General features: G+C 46.9%; 2 protein-coding genes across 7 annotated transcripts; one reads left to right on the forward strand and one right to left on the reverse strand.

Moving 5' to 3' along the window:
* Positions 1–237: 237 nt before the first annotated feature.
* Positions 238–17,832, forward strand: HNRNPH1 (heterogeneous nuclear ribonucleoprotein H1). 6 transcript variants are annotated; one of them, XM_050905498.1, is made up of 14 exons: positions 238–473; positions 8,448–8,507; positions 9,608–9,745; positions 10,636–10,791; positions 10,990–11,133; positions 12,645–12,783; positions 13,784–13,962; positions 14,179–14,250; positions 14,324–14,463; positions 14,637–14,772; positions 14,942–15,025; positions 15,163–15,213; positions 16,350–16,442; positions 17,042–17,832. In XM_050905498.1, exons 1-14 carry the CDS (start codon positions 425–427, stop codon positions 17,164–17,166), a joined length of 1,566 nt encoding a protein of 521 aa, XP_050761455.1. In that variant the 5' UTR covers positions 238–424; the 3' UTR covers positions 17,167–17,832. The 6 variants fall into 6 exon arrangements, with proteins under 6 accessions (XP_050761455.1, XP_050761454.1, XP_050761457.1 ...); XM_050905497.1 differs by having other exon boundaries at positions 239–473; positions 14,330–14,463; XM_050905499.1 differs by having other exon boundaries at positions 241–473; positions 14,351–14,463.
* Positions 1,238–7,480, reverse strand: LOC127022084 (deoxycytidine kinase 2). The gene is made up of 7 exons (XM_050905503.1): positions 7,374–7,480; positions 6,225–6,340; positions 5,601–5,794; positions 5,184–5,331; positions 4,791–4,906; positions 3,119–3,218; positions 1,238–1,545 (listed from the first exon to the last, which is right to left on the reverse strand). The coding sequence occupies exons 1-7, from the start codon at positions 7,471–7,473 to the stop codon at positions 1,522–1,524; spliced, it is 798 nt and encodes a 265-aa protein (XP_050761460.1). The 5' UTR covers positions 7,474–7,480; the 3' UTR covers positions 1,238–1,521.
* Positions 17,833–17,941: the final 109 nt, after the last annotated feature.

Raw genomic sequence — 17,941 nt, forward strand, 5'->3', positions numbered from 1 at the left:
CGGGGCGGCCGCGCTACCTGACCCCCCCCCTCCCCCGGTTCTCTGCGCCCCCCCCCGCGGGGCCGCCGGACGTGACTGGCTGCTTTAATTTGTCACGCTGCCATTGGCTGGCGGCCGGTGAAGGAGCAGGGGCGGGCGGTGCGTGACGTCAGGGCGCTGCGCAGCGCGGCCGCGCGGCTATTTATAGGCGCGGAGGGGCGCTGCGCAGAAGGAGCGAGCAGGCGGGTCGGGTCCGGGCAGGCGGGCGGTTTCATCGGGCCTCATCCCCGTGGGAGTAGGGAAAAAGAGACCGAAAAGCCCCGATCCGCCTTCACCGGAGCGTCCCTTCGGCGGCCGCTGAGCTTTTGTTTCCGTTTGCGCAGCGCCCGAGCGCCCCCACCGAGCTTTGTCTTCTCGCGGCCCCTGTGGGGAAGGCGCGGCCAAGATGGACCCTTGTCACACCGAGGAGACCGAGGGCGAGATCCCCGGCTTGGGTAAGGCCCGGTGGGGGGGGGAGCGGCGGTGGCGGCGAGGGGGAAGCGGGAAGTGGGGGTGGGGCGGTCCGGCCGCGGCGGGTGGGGGAGGGGCGGCCGGTCCCGCCCGATCCGGGGCCCCGGCGCCGCCGAGCCCCCGCCTTGGCGCCTGCTGGCGGCGGGGCCCGCGTACCGCGCTGCCGGCGCGGCCCCGGGCGAGGGCGGTTGTGACGGCGGGGGCCCGGCCTGTCCGGGTGGCGGCCTCGCGGCGCGGCCGCGTGCGCCGCTCCCCTCCCCTCCCCCTCCGCCGCGTGCGTCGTGGCGGCTGCGGCGCTCGGCGGGGCCTCGGGGCGGGGGCCGCGCTCCGGCGGGGGTGGGAGCAGTTGTGGGGTGGCCGTCCTGCCTCGGCCTCCGCTGCAAGCGCCGGCGGCTCCCTCCCCGCCCGCTGCCTGCCGTTACCGTGTTGGGGGGGGGGGGGGGGGGGGGCGCGGGGGGTGGGGGAATTGGTTTACTCGGGGGGAGGTGGTGAACACGGTATGCGTAAATTACAGTTTATTGCAGGTGTAACCCTTGCGACTACAGTAACGTCCATCCTTAAATAGCGTAAATCCTGTGAAAACAGCCATTCAATAAAGCAGAAGTTGAAAGTAAAGGTTTCTGGACGCCATAACAGTCTCGTCTTAAAATGGTGAACTATGCCAGTTATTGCAAAACAACCCTGCCTCGGTGCCTGCTATCGCTATTTACTGGCTTGTCAGCCGTTGATAACTGGTTAACTCCTCCGTTGTTAAAGCCAGTTATTAGTCAATTTTATTTTAAAATCTTTATTAAACAGCAGAGAATACACACAACAGTACATTATCAAAGCATTATTTGTTCGTTTATCAAAACCCACGCAGGTCAGACTGGCAAAAAAAAACCCAAAACCATATTTTGCACTCCAATCTTGCCTTAAAATAAGCTATACAGGTAATAGATTCAGTTAAAGTAAATTGTCTAAGAACACACTGATTGTTAGGTTTCACTCTCAAACTTCAGGGACTTGTGATCCAGATTAATTTTCATCTTTTTAAGAAGTCAGGAAAGACTTGACCTGTGAAAACAAAAAGCATATATATGATGCATTAAAAGAAGGTAAATTGTTAGGCTTTTCCTTTTCTGTCTTGGGGAACAAATGGTCTGTTACTGTATAGTCTCCACTACTGTTCTGCCTCTACATGTAAGTCATGACCTGAAATGCTTTTCAGTATAGCAGATGGCCGTGAACCCAAGACTTGTAAGTTAGTACTAGGTAGCATTGAGTAACTTAATTACTCACAAATAGCAAGTACCTATGAAAGGTAGCTTCTGGAATGCTTTAGAGAATGTTACTTCATTAAAGAAAAATGAATTTTCCTTCATTAGGTAGCTCTTTCCTAGGAAGAGAGGGATTGTTTGAAAACTAAGCCAAAGATCTGATAGCACTTTCAGCATGGTGCTGTACCCACTACCCCAAGCTGAAAGTAGAGCTGACCTTTTCATAAGACTGGGTGGTGAAGGGAGCTTGGTGGAGACAACACTGGGGGCCTTTCAGTGGGGCAAGTTGAAAGAAAGCAGGTATGAGTGTAGTCTGGTTCGTAACTCTAAGCTGTCAATTGCTGGTTTCCATGAGGATAAAACTTAACAACAAATACCTCCAAACTGAAGATTGTGCACCCCTCCCCAGTTTATATAGAGCTATTTGACTGGGAGAATTGGGCTTGGCTTGAAGGAGTCATTCTTCAGTAATCTCAAATTGATGACCCAGAACAAGATGGAGAAAATGGTTTATATGGTTTGATAGGAGGGCACTTCATTCCATCTTATAAGAATAGTCTTATAGGGGCAGTGGGGAAAAAGGAAGGTTAAAGTGTCCCAGTGAGTGAAATAAGTAATGTTACAGCTCTGCTTGGAGGGTTGGGGATGAGCCCCATGTCTTTTAAGTATTAGGAGGTGATTATTTTTTTGCTGTGGACTGGGCACATGGCTCCAGCAGAAGAATTTCTTTGGGCATTTACTTCCTAAGTCTTGCCTTTCCTTGGAATTAGCAAACACCATTTTGACTCAAGCGACCTATTTATTACCACCTTGTTTCCTCAAATGGCTGTTGACTCTCCCTCCCAGCTCTGCTTACAAGTGTCACTTCATGCATTTAGAACTATGTACAAGGTTCAGTTATCTCTCCATTTGTCAGATGTGTTATGCTCTGTCCAGGAAGAGCCTAGATCCCTAGAATGCAAGGGGGCATGAATAGCTCTAAGCTAACTGCAAGATTTTTCTAAGGACATCCATGACTGACATGAATTGGACATTATCATTCTCTGAACTATTTAATGAACAGTATGGCAGTGCAGACTTCGCACAGAGTAGTCTGACTAGTCCAGCTGCTGTGTACTCGCATCCCCCACAATTGCCCCTCTTTAAAAACACTCAGTTTTCCCTTGAATTGTGAGGATAAGGAGGTGGGGTTAAATGATTTTTTGAAGGAAAGCAAAAAGCCTTTTCTGCAGCCATGTAGCTTCCTAAGTCTATGAAGGAGACTGTACTAGCCCCAAACATGTACTTCATTACAGATTTTAAGAATGTAAATTGATAACTTACAGCTGTTACTGCAGAAGAAAAGCAGATGAGGAAACATTAATACTTACCTTATCAATCAGGTACTCCTGTTTAATCTTATCATTCTTAAAATCTTCATTAACATCCAAAACTAGAATGGGAATCTCTTTAAGGTTCTCAAAATCAACTCTGTTAAGTGGAAGAACATCATGCTAGTAAAAATGGTATAAAGTACTATGTATAAAACAATCTAGCTCTTCAGATTGCTTTCCAAGTCATCCTAAGGGTGCAGCATTACTCACATTACCACATGCACCTGAGATGTTAATGGTGATACCCATGACTTAAGTATAAAGCCCTAGTCAAGTCTGTCCTTAATTGCTCTTGTGTAACCCAGTCAACATTGTATCACCATAACTTTAATGTATTTCACAAATCTGGCCTTCTAATACCTATTTTTATTGTACAAGTAGGAGGGGAAAGATAGTTTGTTTCTTACCTTAATTTCCTTCATTCTTTGTTATGGAATCAACTATCAGGAATGTGATTTTGGTAAGAGGGAATATTTTTTTTTAAATATCACTTGCCCTGTGTCTCCCCCACCCCTTTCTAGTTAACTGCTAATCCATTTACGAAGATGCAGTTTTAAAGCTTCCTTTTGTGGGCATGACCTCTTTAACAGGTTGTAAGACTGGTATTTAAAATGGCTCTGAGATAAGCAAGACCATTTTGGCTACAGGTTAGGAGCAGATTGGAGCAGTAGCTGTGCAACTGGATGTATTGTTCTCTTAAAGCAGTAGTTATTCTCTCTTTCTATGTGTGAAAAGCATTTCTAAAATGTAGTAAGTGTGCTGAACAACATTCTTAACTTGTGTTTGCAGACTTAAGTGTTCTGTGAAAAATACAGGAAATGCTTGCTCACAAGTTTGGAATGAGTACACAATGTGAATGTTCCCAAAATTCCACAATATGCAGTGCCTTCTTGTCTCTTAAGCATTTGGGTCATCCTACATGAAAGTTAGGAAAGTAGATGTGACTGATAACATACTTTTCCTGGAATTGTTATGCTTCCCATTCAGTAGAGTATTTCAGGCTCCTCTAGGGGAAAACCTGGAGTCTGCTTTCACATTTAGAGATTCCTTAGATGGGAAAGCCAGTAAGAGTCCCGTTAGGAAGTTGGGGGGAAGGTATGCAGAGATCACTTAGTCGCTGACTGGGCTTCTTGTGTGTAAGAGTACCTACCAAAAGCCTTTCTGATCGTTGTTTATTTTGAAGCTAGGATTAATATTTAAACCTTGTTGAAATAGTCATCCTAGTTTAAAGGTAGTTGGGACCTTGCCCTCCCTTACATTGGAACTAGAAGCTGTTTAGTAGATAACTTATGTGATCAGCCACTGAACACAACCTCAACTCCGTCCTATTCCTCTGTACTTCCAGTTAACAAAACTCATATCCTTGCTGGAGTTAGAACTACATAGCTTTCTAGTTGAAGCTAATGCTTAACAAAGGCTTTAAATTAGATGAATTTCTATCTCTTGGCAATTTTTACTTCCCTGCCAAGAGATGACCTTCCTTCTGCATATAACCTAGAATAATCATACCTGCCAAGAAGCCTGGAGTGGGTCTAAAGATAAGTCCTTTGAATGGTGCCGGAGTGAAGCTAGACTTAAACCTTAGTTTTATCCCTAATCAACTTTAGCATAAGGTAGGAAAGAGCCTTGCCTATAAGTTGAAACTTGCCTACAGAAAATGGGTTCATACCTCATAGTCCTTTCATGAAGCCAGGTTTCATGTTTATAGTGGAGGTTTTCCAAATACTCAAGCTCAATTCCTTGCTCCTCTTCTCTTCCCCTCATCTGTAGCCTTTCCATGCATTTCTGAAAAAAAAAAGTACCAGCCTGGACATTAATCATGTGTTGAAGGCTAAATTGGCTAAACAGATCAAGTGGTCCTTAAATCAGAAGGACTACTGCTAGACATTAGTAAGCATTAATTTTAAATGCTTGGCTGAACATAAAATCTAGAATAACTTTTCTTTAAAAAAAAAAAACTTGAGCCACCTTAGCTAAATGTTAGTAGTTCTTTTTAAAGATTGTTTTTGTACCCTCTTAAGCTCCTGGAAACAAAAGTTGGAGTTGAAAATTGCAAACATACCTGAGGTGTAGTTCTTAGGTAGATCATGCCATCCAGTTCTATATCTGATTCAAACTGATTCAAAAGCCATGTGTGCCAGTCCTGATAAATAGCCCACTCTGTTTCATTAATATTTCCAGACTCGAACAGGTTAGAAGCAAATACATATCTGCAATGGAAGACATTAGTCTCATGCCAGGAATGACCAAAGCAAACTACTAAAACACTTTTCACTAGCACTAGAATCATGGTACTGAAAAAATAGCTGCCCACTCTTACATCTGTAAAATACTCCTAATACCATCCAGCTCCCAGCTGTTGAATCAAACCTGCTCCTTGCAGATACTAGTTTTATATTGTTTCCGCAGCTCCATGTCTTTGAGCATAAAGACCTGGACCTTTTAATCTGAACTCTTGTTGCACTGTGAGAGTAGTTACCTGTCACTGTACACAGATCTCTCAAAAAATTGCACTGGATGTTCTGCTTCATGTAGCTTGGCTGAGACAGGTTTTAACTGCGCTCTTACTCGGCTCAAGCAAGCATAAGTCTGAAATGTATAAGCCCATCTCGTGGGTTTATCATACAGCATTTGAAGTAGATTTCCTCCACTCTTCTGAGATGTTGAAAGTTCCTAGGGGACAAGAGAGAAAACTTAATACCAGCATATTTGCAGGATTTTCTTTCTTAATCCAAGTTCTGGTATGTTGAAGTAAGAATTCATGGCCTTGTAGTTTTCTTTTTTAGGAACATGCTTAGGCATAGCAATAAAGAGATTTGTTTCTCAGCTGATGGTAGTCTTTGACAGCTTCTTTAGAACAGATTGATCACAGAGTTTCAGACTTTAGTGTGATTCCTGTGGAGTAGGGGTGGTTATTTGGAATAAGCATTTGATAATATCTTCCTAAGTAGCCTTTACAATTTCTGAGTGTCTGACCAACTGGTATGATAGTGGGGATGAATCTGGATGCTCTAGATTCAATATAGCTGAATTTTGGGATGGCTCCCCGGCCAATCACTGCAGTTTCTTCTGTGCCCAAGCTTCCCAAATCCAGCATGCCTACCTCATATTCATCTTCAGCTGTCTGGATGTTGCACCATTTGGCGATGGGTTCGGGGATGATCTCCCACTCATCACTGTGTTTCTCTAGTAGCCTGACAAATGTTGACTTCCCTGCAGCTGGAGAAGATTGGAAAAGTTCACTGAGGGTGTGGATTAGACTGGCCTTACTGGTAAAGATACAGTGGCAGTCGTGAGATTTCTTAAAGAGGCTGTAGGCAGTGTCGCTGCAGTGTTAGAGGTGCAGAGCCGCACGGGACCCCGGGCAGACTTTGGGGTGCTGGGGGAAGGGCTGGCAGGGCCGCCTGCAAGGTGCTAGTGCCCCTTCCGAGATCCCAGCTCTAATCTCCAGAGCCAGAAGGCCCTGCCTGGGCCGGGCAGCCGATAAGGAGCCGGCGGAGCCTGCGCCTCCATTTTAGGAGCAGGCTGAGCCGGGGGCGGGGCTTAGCGCGGCATTGTTTGGGAGCCGGCGGAGGAGAGGGAGGCTGCCGCGCCTGCGCGGCTCTGGGGCGAGCGAGGGGGGACGGGAATGCCGCTGCGCATGCGCGGCGCGGCCGGCGACCTGGCGCCGGCGGGCGAGTGGGTGACGCAGTTGCGCGCTGGAGCGCCGCGTAGAGGCCGGGCGCGCGGAAGGCGGCTCGCGCTGCCGCGGGCATGGCCCTCGGTGCTGAGGCTCGGTCCTTGAGCTGGCAGGGAGTGCGCGAACGTCCCCGGGGGGCAGGCGAAGGCGGTCTCTCGTGAGCCCGGGAAGGAGGGGATGTTTATTCTCTTAAAGCCCACCCACGCGGCAGTTAAGCGTGAACCGAGGACGCTGTGTCCTCGCTGTAACGGGCACCTGGCCTGTCCGGCCTGCGCAGGGCGGTGGCTGTGGGCGGCGGGGTTCCCCTTCCCCCTACCGCGGGCGATGGCGCCCATTTTTGAGTGTCGCCGGGAGCGGGTCTCGGGCCGGCGGCGGCTGATGAGCGCTGGCTGCACTTCTCCCTCGGCAAGATGCCCCCGCCTTCCTGCAGAGGTGGGTGGCAAAGGCCCCTCAGCCGCCCCTCTCCCAAAGCGTCTCCTCCGCCATCTGTGCCACCTCAGGGCGCTCCCATCCTGAGGCCCCAACCGCCACGGGCGCGAGCCCCCGACTTCCCTCCCCCGCCGCCGAGCTCACCGATGTTCCCCTCGATGGAAATCTTCCTGAGGCGCTTCTGGAAGCTGGAGTCGAGGGAGCTGGCGGGGCTGTGGCAGTGCCGCTTAGCGGGGGTGGACATGGCGGCGCCGAGCGGGAGCACACGGGGCTCCCGGCTGCTCCAGCTCACTTTAAGTCTCCCGCCAACCGGTGGGCGGGATGGCCGCCTCCCGCCACCACTCCCCGGGAAGAGGCGGAGGCGCTGCCCCCTCCCCCGCCGCGGCGGGCTGCAGGCCGCTCCTTCTGCTGCTGCTCCCGCCTGGCCGGGGGAGCGCGGCTGCCTCTGCCGAGCTACTGCCTTCAGGGTTTTTTAAAATGGGTGTTTAGCAAGTGAAATCAAGCCCAGCTGCTTTGTTCAGGAAGTCACCGTAAAATGGTTCCACTTACTGATTTGATTTGCATTAACGTAAACGAGTTCTCCATGTTGTTTGATTTACAGATATAAACTTGGGAGTATCCTCTTTTTTTTTTTTCTTCTTTTTGAAAAAGCTTTCAGCTTTGTGGGGGAGGTAGTTGTTAGTGGTCTGGATTGGTATCTGGTAAACTAAACATGTAGTTACACGAGGGATGAGGCCATGTATATTTGCAGGCAGGCAGTGAAATGGCTCAGCCTGGGGCTGTCAGTGTTGGTATTGACTAGAAAGGAAACATGCGTGGATGAAGCATTAGGTGCTGCTCTGAGGCGCTTTGCTTCTCGGCTCCAAAATTGCCATGTCCGTGTGGGCATGCCTGGGGCGTTATGGAGTCTGCTTAACTCTTGGCACGGGTTCCCTGTCACCTGTGTGGGCAAGCTGAAACATGAACTGCTTGTTCTTTCCAGGGTAAAGAAAGGGGATGGAGGATTCTTAGATGATAGTTTTTACAGGCGCAACTCTGTGAGGTTGTGCGACCGTAGTTATTCCTGTAACTTTTTGTTGCCTCTAATAATGAGATTCAGGGTGAAATCTAGCTAGGTCTGGTGTGTTTGGAGGAGATGGGAGGGAGTTATATTTTCCTTTCTTTTATGATAATTGTGACCCATGTCTCTTCTTTCCCCATCTCCTACAAACACACCAGGCTTCAGTGACCGAAGCGAGCAGATTGTGTCACGTGGGGTAGCGTCAGCATTTGAAGCTGGTAAGTGCTAGTTCCCACACACCTCTTTGTTCAGCCAGACTCCTCGCTCTCCGTGCAACGCGTGCCGTGCTGGTGCGGGGGGCGAGTGTCGGTAGCGGGGACCGGTCCCCCCCCACCCCCGCGGACACCAGCGGCCCCGGGCAGGGCGCCGGAGGGAGGACGGGGGTGGTGGTGGTGGGGGGGAAGCAGCGTGCGGCCTCCGGGGCATGCGCAGTGTGGAGAGCGGCGCTGAGAGGCGCATGCGCGCAGGCCCGACCCGCGCTCTGCGCGGGAGTCAGCGCCGTGGCTTTGTCGAAGGGGGAGTAGGCAGGCGACGCATGCGCACAAGCTACCGGGGCGGGGGTGGTGGTAAAAAAAAAAGAGCATAGACTAGCGAGGACGCATGCGCAACCTGGCGGGAGCGGCGCGGGGAGCGTTTGCGTAGGGGGTGTGTGTCCCGGGGCGGCGGAGCGCAGTGGTACTACAGAGCATGCGCAGGTGGGTCCCGCGGGGGCGGGGCAGGAGCCCCCCGGGTGTTTACGCGCATGCGCCCCGCGCCCTACTCTCAGCCACGCCGCAGCCCCTCTCGGGAGCCGGTGAGCGGCGCGGGCAGGCCGCGCTCCTCGGCGGCTGCTCGCCACACGCCGCTCTCCTGCCGGCCACGGATGCTGTGCGCGTCGGAGGGGACTGCAAGTCGTCGGGCCCACCAGGGCGGTGTATGGGGCCGGGGTGCTTTGTGCGGCGGAAGGCCCAGCCCAGCGGAAGCGGGAGTACCCGCCGCCATTTCCTAGCGCGCTCTCGCCACAGGCTCGCCCGCTCGCTGCCGCCTGACTGGGACTAGGCGCTCTCCGGACAGCGGATCAGGCTCGGAGCCCTAGAACCACCGCGGAGCCCCACCATGTGTGCGTGCGGGGATGGGGGCTGGGCGCGGGCCGGGGGGGCGGGCCAGGCGTGCGCCGGGCGGGAGCGGCTCTGTGTGTGTGAGGCGGGCAGCGGTCCGAGGTAGAGGAGGCTCGGGGGTGGGTCGGCACAGGCCAAGGGGGCCGCCGGGCGCTCTGAGGGGGTGCGGGTGGCGGCCGTGCTGTGCAGCGTCTCAAAGGGCCTGTTTTGGTCTTCTCCAGCAACCACAGAAGCTGAGACGGAGCCGAGCCTCACCCCCAATGTGATGCTCAACACGGAGAGCAGCGAGGGATATGTGGTGAAAGTCAGGGGGCTGCCTTGGTCCTGCTCCACCGAGGAGGTGCAGAGGTTTTTCTCCGGTAAGCGGAACCGTGGGGGATAGGGGTGTCGGAGAGGGGTCGGGCTCTTGTCAATTCTGGGTTCCTCATGGAGAGACTATGTCAGTGGGAATGCTGCAGGGAGCAGTTCCGGAAAGCATTCGGGGCACTTCAGTAGCTAGTGACGTTTGTAATGCAACAAGTGCCTCAGCTAGGACCCGGTATGGAAAGCTATGCTTTTGCTAGCAGGAACTAGACACTAAGTAGCTTAGTCTGTGAGTTGCTGGAATAGCCACAACTGCCTTAGCTTCTTGAGGAGCTTCCATTTTAAAGAAAACTTCAAAATTCTTGCTTCAAGCTGAATTAAATCAGTTCAGTTCTTGGTGTTGTCCTAATAGGCTCTCTTGTGTTGTTTAGTGTGTCACGTCCTTCCCCCAAATTATTAGCATCCTGCAGCAATAAATAGTGGTGATAAATACATGCTTTCTTCAGTGACTGGAGATTTTAAAGCTGCTTCAGGAGTTTGGCATATTGGACTTGGTTCTGATTTAGTTCATTACACTTACACTGATTGTTGCTACTCCTTATTTCTCATCATGCTGATAAGAAAGTAGGTCAGTTGTGATCAAAAGCAGATAGCACATTCAACTTGACTTGAGGCAGCAAAGCTTTGAAAATAGATAGCTAACTTGCATTTATCCTTAATGTTTTGCTCATCTTTAGACTTGACAAGAAAGGTAACTTGATTTTAGTTAGTCCCTTAGTTTATTTATTGGTCACTATAGAATTTGTAACAAGAATACTGCTCGTTTTGTCATCTTGATGTAACTTGATAGTTGTTAGGTTTTTTCTTTTAGTATCTCTGAAACTTTTAAAGTCACAATGTTCCTGTAATAATTAAATTAATTCTGGCCTTCCTGTTTCGTTTTCAGATTGCAAAATTCTAAACGGGGCTTTGGGTATCCGTTTCATCTACACCAGGGAGGGCAGACCAAGTGGAGAAGCATTTGCTGAACTTGAATCAGAGGAGGATGTGAAATTGGCACTGAAAAAAGACAGAGAAACAATGGGACACAGATATGTTGAAGGTTTGACTCAGTTGGTCTAGTAACTGACTAAATGTGTTTGTGCTTGATGGGTTTTTGGTTGATTGCTTTTCTGTCTCTTTAAAATGCATGTGAAAGGACAAATGGACTTGTATATCATAAGTTGACTAGTTTCAAGGCAAATGACTTTTAAAACTGTTGCGTATTCCAGAATGCATTAATTCTAAGTGCCTTTTACAGTTTTCAAGTCAAACAACGTTGAAATGGATTGGGTTCTGAAGCATACTGGTCCCAACAGCCCTGATACAGCTAATGATGGTTTTGTACGTCTTAGAGGACTCCCATTTGGCTGTAGTAAAGAAGAAATTGTACAGTTTTTTTCAGGTATGTGGGATAAAAGTAGTAGCTATAGCACTATTGGTCTATGCTAAAAAAAAAAAAAACCCGAACAAACCATGGATTGCCCAGTAGTACTTCCAACAGTATACTGATGGGTATTAAAAGTAAATAAGCAATTCTTAATTAGTTAGCTGGGCTTGAGGGATCAATTCCTAAAGTACTTGTTTACTAAATAACTGAGGGAACTCCAAAAAGCTGCTCTAATTTATACTTAGTGGGCCATACTGTTCCAAGTAAGGATAGCAGAAAACAAGCGTCTTGCTTTTTAAATTAGAAGTGAACAATTCAGATGGGAGGATATTTCCACCCACAGTCTTAGCTGTTTCACGCTGTTCAGTGAAGGATGTAGAACACCCTTACTGCTGGGCTCAGTACAAGAAGCAGGATCTGAAGAAGGGCATGCATCATGTCCGTGATTTCTTATAAACGTAGATTTACTATTGAATAAGATTCCAGAAAAAAACCACCTGCTGAACTCTACCCGTGAAGTACACATTTCCCCCCTCCACTTCCTAGGGGGCGAAAAAACCCCCTTGATGTTTTCTAGCTTAAAGTTTTTATGGATGAAGAGATAATGTCTTGTATTGATTCATTCTCACTTCTTTGCAGCTGTTGTATGTTTTAGGAACTGAAATACTATTATAAATGCCTAAGAATGCAATCTGTTGATTTATCTAGGATTTAACTTGTTAGTATTTTCAAAGTAGTAGATTTCTAAGTGTGAGTGTTAAAACTAGCTGGAATGTTTTGCTATAACAAGATATGATTGAGCTTACTGTTTTGCTTTAAAATACAGTAGAAATATTTCCAATTTACAACTTCAGGAATTGTTTTTTGTTTTCTGAATCAGTAATATATTGTGAACAAGAGCAGTTCCTAAGCATGTGCATTTCAAGTTGTTTCTTTCTTACCTGGTTAAGTGATTCAAGCTTTTAAAACTGTTAATGTGCTTAATATACAAAATGTGCCTCTTCTGTTCAGAAACTAATACTTTTGAAATTACTTCATGATTTTTTCTTAATTAAGCACTCCTAAAGATAAAAAATTAATGATGAAACTTGATGTTTGCATAAGACTAATTATTTTACCTGAGTGACTTCTAGTAAAAATACTTGTTATATATAAAGCTGTTTAACTTGCTGTGTTTGAATTTAAGTTATATTAAAAAGTTCATCTTAAATACTTTCACAGAATTGAAGAGGTTTGTAATATGTGAACTTCTTAATGCACCCTGCATTAGATGCCTTATCTGAGGAGTTGTCCCTGACACTCAGAACGTTTCTGTGCTCTGCAGGGTGGGTTAAGAATGTAGACTGAATGGTATGTGATCGTGGATCTCTCTGACATGCTTTTTCTTCTAGTGTTCTAGAATCAACATACCATTCACTTACAAGTGTTAAAATTCTGGTGTATTTAAAGCTATAAGAAAAACTCATGACTGGGCTTGTGATGTTAATATTGCCCCCCTACTGGGGTTATTTGTCCTTGGGTTGAAGGGTTGGAAATCGTGCCAAATGGGATAACATTGCCGGTGGACTTCCAGGGGAGGAGTACGGGGGAGGCCTTCGTGCAGTTTGCTTCACAGGAAATAGCTGAAAAGGCTCTAAAGAAACACAAGGAAAGAATAGGGCACAGGTGGGGATGGATGGTTGGTTGGCTATGTCACTTTTCTTATGGTAAACAATTAAATCCATATTCTCTCTTCTGAAAGTGTTAACATCCGAATAGAAATAGTGTTTTGGTCTCTAACTTGGTGATAAGTAAAGGTATTGCTAATGTGCGTATGGCACGGACTGTTTGGATCTACCCAAAACGAAAGAGAAAATTGGGCGAAGCTTAAGTGTGCTTTGGAAACTGGGTAATAACGGAGGAGCGCAAAACTGATAGCTTGAAAGCATCAAAGTTGAGAGACTATGGCTTTAACTTCTCAAATAGCACCAATTATGCCTTTAGCTCTAAAGACATGCACAGTACTCTTACTACCATAAGAAAATGTGATACTTTCTAAACTTGTTTTATAAGTTGAAATGTAACAAATTTTCTTACTGTATTAATCTTCAATGTAATAAGCATAGCTTTCAAGAAATTGTCACAAAGGGTTTTTATTCTATTTTACTTGTGACTATTTTTCATTGAAGCATGCACTTTTTGCCTACGCTGAATCCCTGAAGCATAGGCTGGGTTCACTAGCACGTACAGAGCTTTTTGTAGCATCCTGATGGGTTAAAATCTTGGTGGAGACCGGGTTTTTAACCCTCTGTTTACATTGCCACATGAGCAAAACAGTGCTGAGTTGAGCGGACGTCAGTCCCTCCTACCTTTTTTGACTAACACTTTAAATTGGGGGGAGGAGGGTGGGGAATCAATATTGCTCCCCCACCCCTAAGGCTGGGATACTGTTAAGTATGAGGAGCATGTAAACCCTTCGGTAATTGTAATTTCTTGAAAATACACTGATTTGAAAGTAATGTAGTCCTTATAATAGTTTGTCATTGCCTACATAATGTAAAGAAACCTGGCTTAAGATTTGCTGCCAGTTTCAAGGCTATGACTAAATGGCTTGTTTTAATGTAAAGTTGTGAGGTATTTGTGGAAGGAATTGAAGACTGACTTCTTCCTGTGGAACCACTTCTAGGTACATTGAGATCTTCAAGAGTAGTCGAGCGGAAGTGCGCACTCACTACGACCCTCCACGCAAGCTGTTGGCAATGCAGAGACCCGGTCCTTACGACAGACCTGGTCTTACGCGGGGATATAACAGTCTTGGTAGAGGAAGTAGCTTGGAAAGAATGAGGCGTGGCGCCTACGGAGGAGGTAAGTATACGAAGTCCAAGAGGGAGCTGCTCATCTGAGAAGCAGCAACACTTGGACCGGGTAGTGTCTTCCCTGCTTTGTAACTACTGGTTTGTATGTGTCCTTGGCTCTGTTTCTTCTAGAAGAAATGAAACTTTCTAATACTAGTTGTCTGCCGTGTGTTCGTGTATATTTGGATCTTTCTGTAGTTGAACATGTTGTCCAATCTATTTATAGGTTATGGAGGTTATGATGACTACAATGGGTATAATGATGGCTATGGTTTTGGTTCTGATAGATTTGGAAGAGGTAAGATTTCTCTAATAGGAATAGTAACTGAACTTTCAATACATCTCAAAAGAAACTAAAATACATCTGAAAGACCTAGAATGGACTCTTTTCTCTGCAGGAATGTCGGACCACAGATACGGCGACGGGGGATCCACCTTCCAGAGCACGACTGGCCACTGCGTCCACATGAGGGGTCTGCCTTACAGAGCTACGGAGAACGACATCTATAATGTGAGTTCCAAATCTGCCGTTCTCTTACGTGCATGGCTTTAAGATTCTGTGACCGTTGTTGGACATGTCAGCTGCACTGCAGCTGACAAGTGTTCCTTTTGAGAAAACGGGTTGCTGTAAAACTGAACTGTTGCATTGGTGCGTTTTAATCTGTGTGACTGTTTCGTATGTAGTTCTTCTCACCTCTGAACCCTGTAAGAGTACACATCGAAATCGGACCAGATGGCAGAGTAACTGGAGAGGCAGACGTTGAATTCGCTACTCATGAGGATGCAGTGGCCGCTATGTCCAAAGACAAAGCAAATATGCGTAAGTACAACTGCTGCGAATATGTGGCTTTAGGGAAAATACAGCATTGCAGTGTAGTACATCTGCTGTAGCTGGAATGCCAAAGGTTTTATTGTAGCCTTACTTGCAGTGAGACAAACTGCGGGGGTTTGGTGTGAAATGCTCTCATGGCAAAACTTTCTTCTTCCAGAACACAGATACGTAGAACTCTTCTTGAATTCTACAGCAGGAGGAAGTGGTGGTGCCTATGGCAGTCAAATGATGGGAGCAATGGGTATGTGTAAACAGTCTAACTGTGCTTTTGAACAAGCACTTGATATTTAACAAAGCTGGCTAATTTTATACAGCTCCTGCTTTTATTCTATGTCTGGCATAAAAACTGAAATTCAGCATTCTGTCTTAATCACACAGTCAAGGAATCGGAAGGGGTAGTCCAAGACTGGAACACTAGCACATTGCCAGGTATATAAACCTTTTGAGAATATGGTTGAACAATTAATAGGCTGAATAAGCTGTGTTGCTGAATGTGGTGTGCATGGTGGGATGTGGTGGCTCCTGGGAGCGTGGTGGTGTGAAAGTGAAGTGGGAGATGCCTGTCCTCTTATTCTCCTTCCCCTTCCCTTTTTTTGGAGACCAGAACATAGTCTGGTGATGGAGGATGTATCTGTGGCACATCACCTGCTATTCAAGCCTGGTCTTGGTGGTGAGGGAGTTTATTCGGAGTTTGGAGAAACTGACTGAATTGCTCTAGCAAACCCAAAAATTGTTTGAAAATCTAAAATGTGTGTTTGCAACACAAGTCTAAATGACTGCCACTGTGTCTGTAAAGCAGATACCCTTCTTGATACCTGACTTGTCTGGTTTCTTAGAGATTAAGGTGGTGGTTGGTTTTCAGGGAGTTTCTTTCTTGAGGGTGGGGGGGGTGTGTGTGTGTGTGTGTAGGTATACTGCTGCTTTTATTAGTATTTTAATTACAAAATGTTTGAAGTCTAATGCTGATACTTAAACTTTAGAAAAGTTTTGTGGGAGTGTAGATCAATGATGAGGTGAAGAGCAGTAGTTAGTAAGCTTAAGTAGAGGCCTCCGGTATGGTGAGCCATAGTGCTGCTGGGATGCACAACCAGTCTGGAACAGGCATAAGCCTCTGTCAGGACTGTACACAAACGAGTGACTCCAGTTAATGAGTCAGCATGCCTCCTGGAGGTGGGTGCTGTCATGGGCAGCGGTCCTGCGTGAGGTCACTTAGAGCCAAGTTTAAGTATCTTTGGGGTGTGTATTATATACAACAGCAGAGTGATCCCGCTATGTATAGTCCATAGAAACTGCAGAAGTAAACCCTTACAGTGAGTGCTTGAGAGTCACAAGCACTTGCTGTAATTCTTAAAGTTCTTGTTGCCGCTTGATTGTGGGAATGTCTTTAGAAGCCCAATCACTTTCTTTGAGTTTGTTGCCTATATGCTTATGAAGAGAGTTACCTAGGTGAGAGCGAGCGCTAGTGCCAGAGCACAGGGGCTGTTAGTTCGGTGGAGGGTGGATTTGTTGCTAACGAGCAGACTGTGACAGGCAAGCTCTTAACGTTTTTATCCTTAACTTGAAAGGAAGCCAATCCAGTTATGGTGGTCCAGCTAACCAGCAGCTGAGTGGGGGTTACGGAGGAGGATATGGTGGTCAAAGCAGCATGAGTGGCTATGGTAAGAGCATTTCTTCACTGGTTTTAGGTGGGCGAGGTGCAGCTGGCTTAGCATGTCGTAAGGTGCTGTTTGCTGGTGTTGAAGGGTCATGCCACAGACTGGGCAGCATGAGCCCTGCAAGTTGAAGAATTGGCTACTGTGGATTTTAGAACTAATGGAGAACTGGAGGGGAATAGATCCAAAGCAGGAACTTGGAGCTCAGGGGGGAAGTGTGGGGAATTATTCTGAAAGGGGTAGGGAACGCCAGTCTCCAGACTTCCATTACTCCGGTCGCTTTTTTGTTAGTACGGAAGCTGGAGACCAGCCTGGTTTAAATACAGTATGAACGGGGGAGGGTACGTGGGAGGCTGGGTCCTCTCCGCTTCCCCAGAACAGTGACAGAAAGCGCTGAGTTCGGAAGGGGGGCAAGACAGAGCTGGCTCTTTCATTGAACGACTGATAAACTTAATTTTGGGTATGGAGCTGTAAACTGACACTTTGCAGTATTGGGCACAGTAGGCGGTATTTACGAGGTGGCCCAGCAAGGACAGGCGTTGGGGGAAGGATGCTCCGAGTCGGCCTGAACCAGCTGTGAACCTGCTGTCGGTTTTCCCCCTCAGACCCCGGGAGCCAGGGCGCCATGAACAGCAGTTACTACAGCAGCGGGAACCGCGCGTCCATGGGAGTGAACGGCATGGGCGGCATGTCGAACATGTCCAACATGAGTGGTGGCTGGGGAATGTAACCCATCGCTGACTTTTGGTCACATCTTTTTTTAAAAAACAAAAAAACAAAAAACTAAGTTTAACAGTTTTGCAATACAAGCTTGTGATTTATGCTTTACTGTAAGTGAATTCAGGATTGTTATTTTAAAACCTTTCAGGTTCAGTATTTTTGAACATACAGAAATGAACATTCATCTAGGATGTAATAACCGAGTTGAGTAAAGACTATAACTGTTAAACAATTTTGAGCGTTTCTCAAGTTAGTTTTGTTGTAGGAGTGTATTTAAGCAGTAAGCGTATTTAGGTTAAAGCTGTTTGAATTATGTTAAATGTTGCTCTTATACCATATTACATCCACCACTGTTTTGAATACATGTTGAAAGAGACATGCTTTTTTGTAAAGAAACAATATAGGAGCTGTGTCTGAAATTCAAAGTGAACATTTGGCATGTTAGTTCTAGTTTATTTCTTTTAATATCCTGTAAGGCACGTTAAAGCTTTTTTTTTTTTTAAGTTAATGGGGGAAATGTGTTGAGACGCAATACGGCTACTTTAGGATTTTGGTCTTGGTGTTCGTATAAAATTCTGAGGCCTTGATTTAATCTTTCATTGTATTGTGATTTCCTTTTTAGGTGTATTGCGCTAAGTGAAACTTGTTAAATAAATCTTCCTTTTAAAAACTGGAACTCATTCCTTCTTGACCTCCAGCTTCTGTGGTGTAGCTACACCTGCAGAACTGTTGCTGTGCTCCTGTGTCCTCTTAACCTGTGTCTGCCATGGGGATTGTCACTGCTC

The sequence above is a fragment of the Gymnogyps californianus genome, chromosome 14, assembly GCF_018139145.2.
Source record: "Gymnogyps californianus isolate 813 chromosome 14, ASM1813914v2, whole genome shotgun sequence".
NCBI classification, from domain to species: domain Eukaryota; kingdom Metazoa; phylum Chordata; class Aves; order Accipitriformes; family Cathartidae; genus Gymnogyps; species Gymnogyps californianus.

What these genes read in the sequence shown, in the direction of transcription:
- LOC127022084 (XM_050905503.1), bottom strand. Translation starts at nt 7,473, where the DNA reads ATGTCCACCCCCGCTAAGCGGCACTGCCACAGCCCCGCCAGCTCCCTC. An exon ending in TTCCATCGAGGGGAACATCG is followed by an intron (nt 6,341 to 7,373) that starts GTGAGCTCGGCG and finishes AATCTTCTCCAG; the next exon opens with CTGCAGGGAAGTCAACATTT. An exon ending in ACCTAAGAACTACACCTCAG is followed by an intron (nt 4,907 to 5,183) that starts GTATGTTTGCAA and finishes TTTTTTTTTCAG; the next exon opens with AAATGCATGGAAAGGCTACA.
- HNRNPH1 (XM_050905498.1), top strand. Translation starts at nt 425, where the DNA reads ATGGACCCTTGTCACACCGAGGAGACCGAGGGCGAGATCCCCGGCTTG. An exon ending in GGTGCAGAGGTTTTTCTCCG is followed by an intron (nt 9,746 to 10,635) that starts GTAAGCGGAACC and finishes TTTCGTTTTCAG; the next exon opens with ATTGCAAAATTCTAAACGGG. An exon ending in GAACACTAGCACATTGCCAG is followed by an intron (nt 15,214 to 16,349) that starts GTATATAAACCT and finishes TTAACTTGAAAG; the next exon opens with GAAGCCAATCCAGTTATGGT.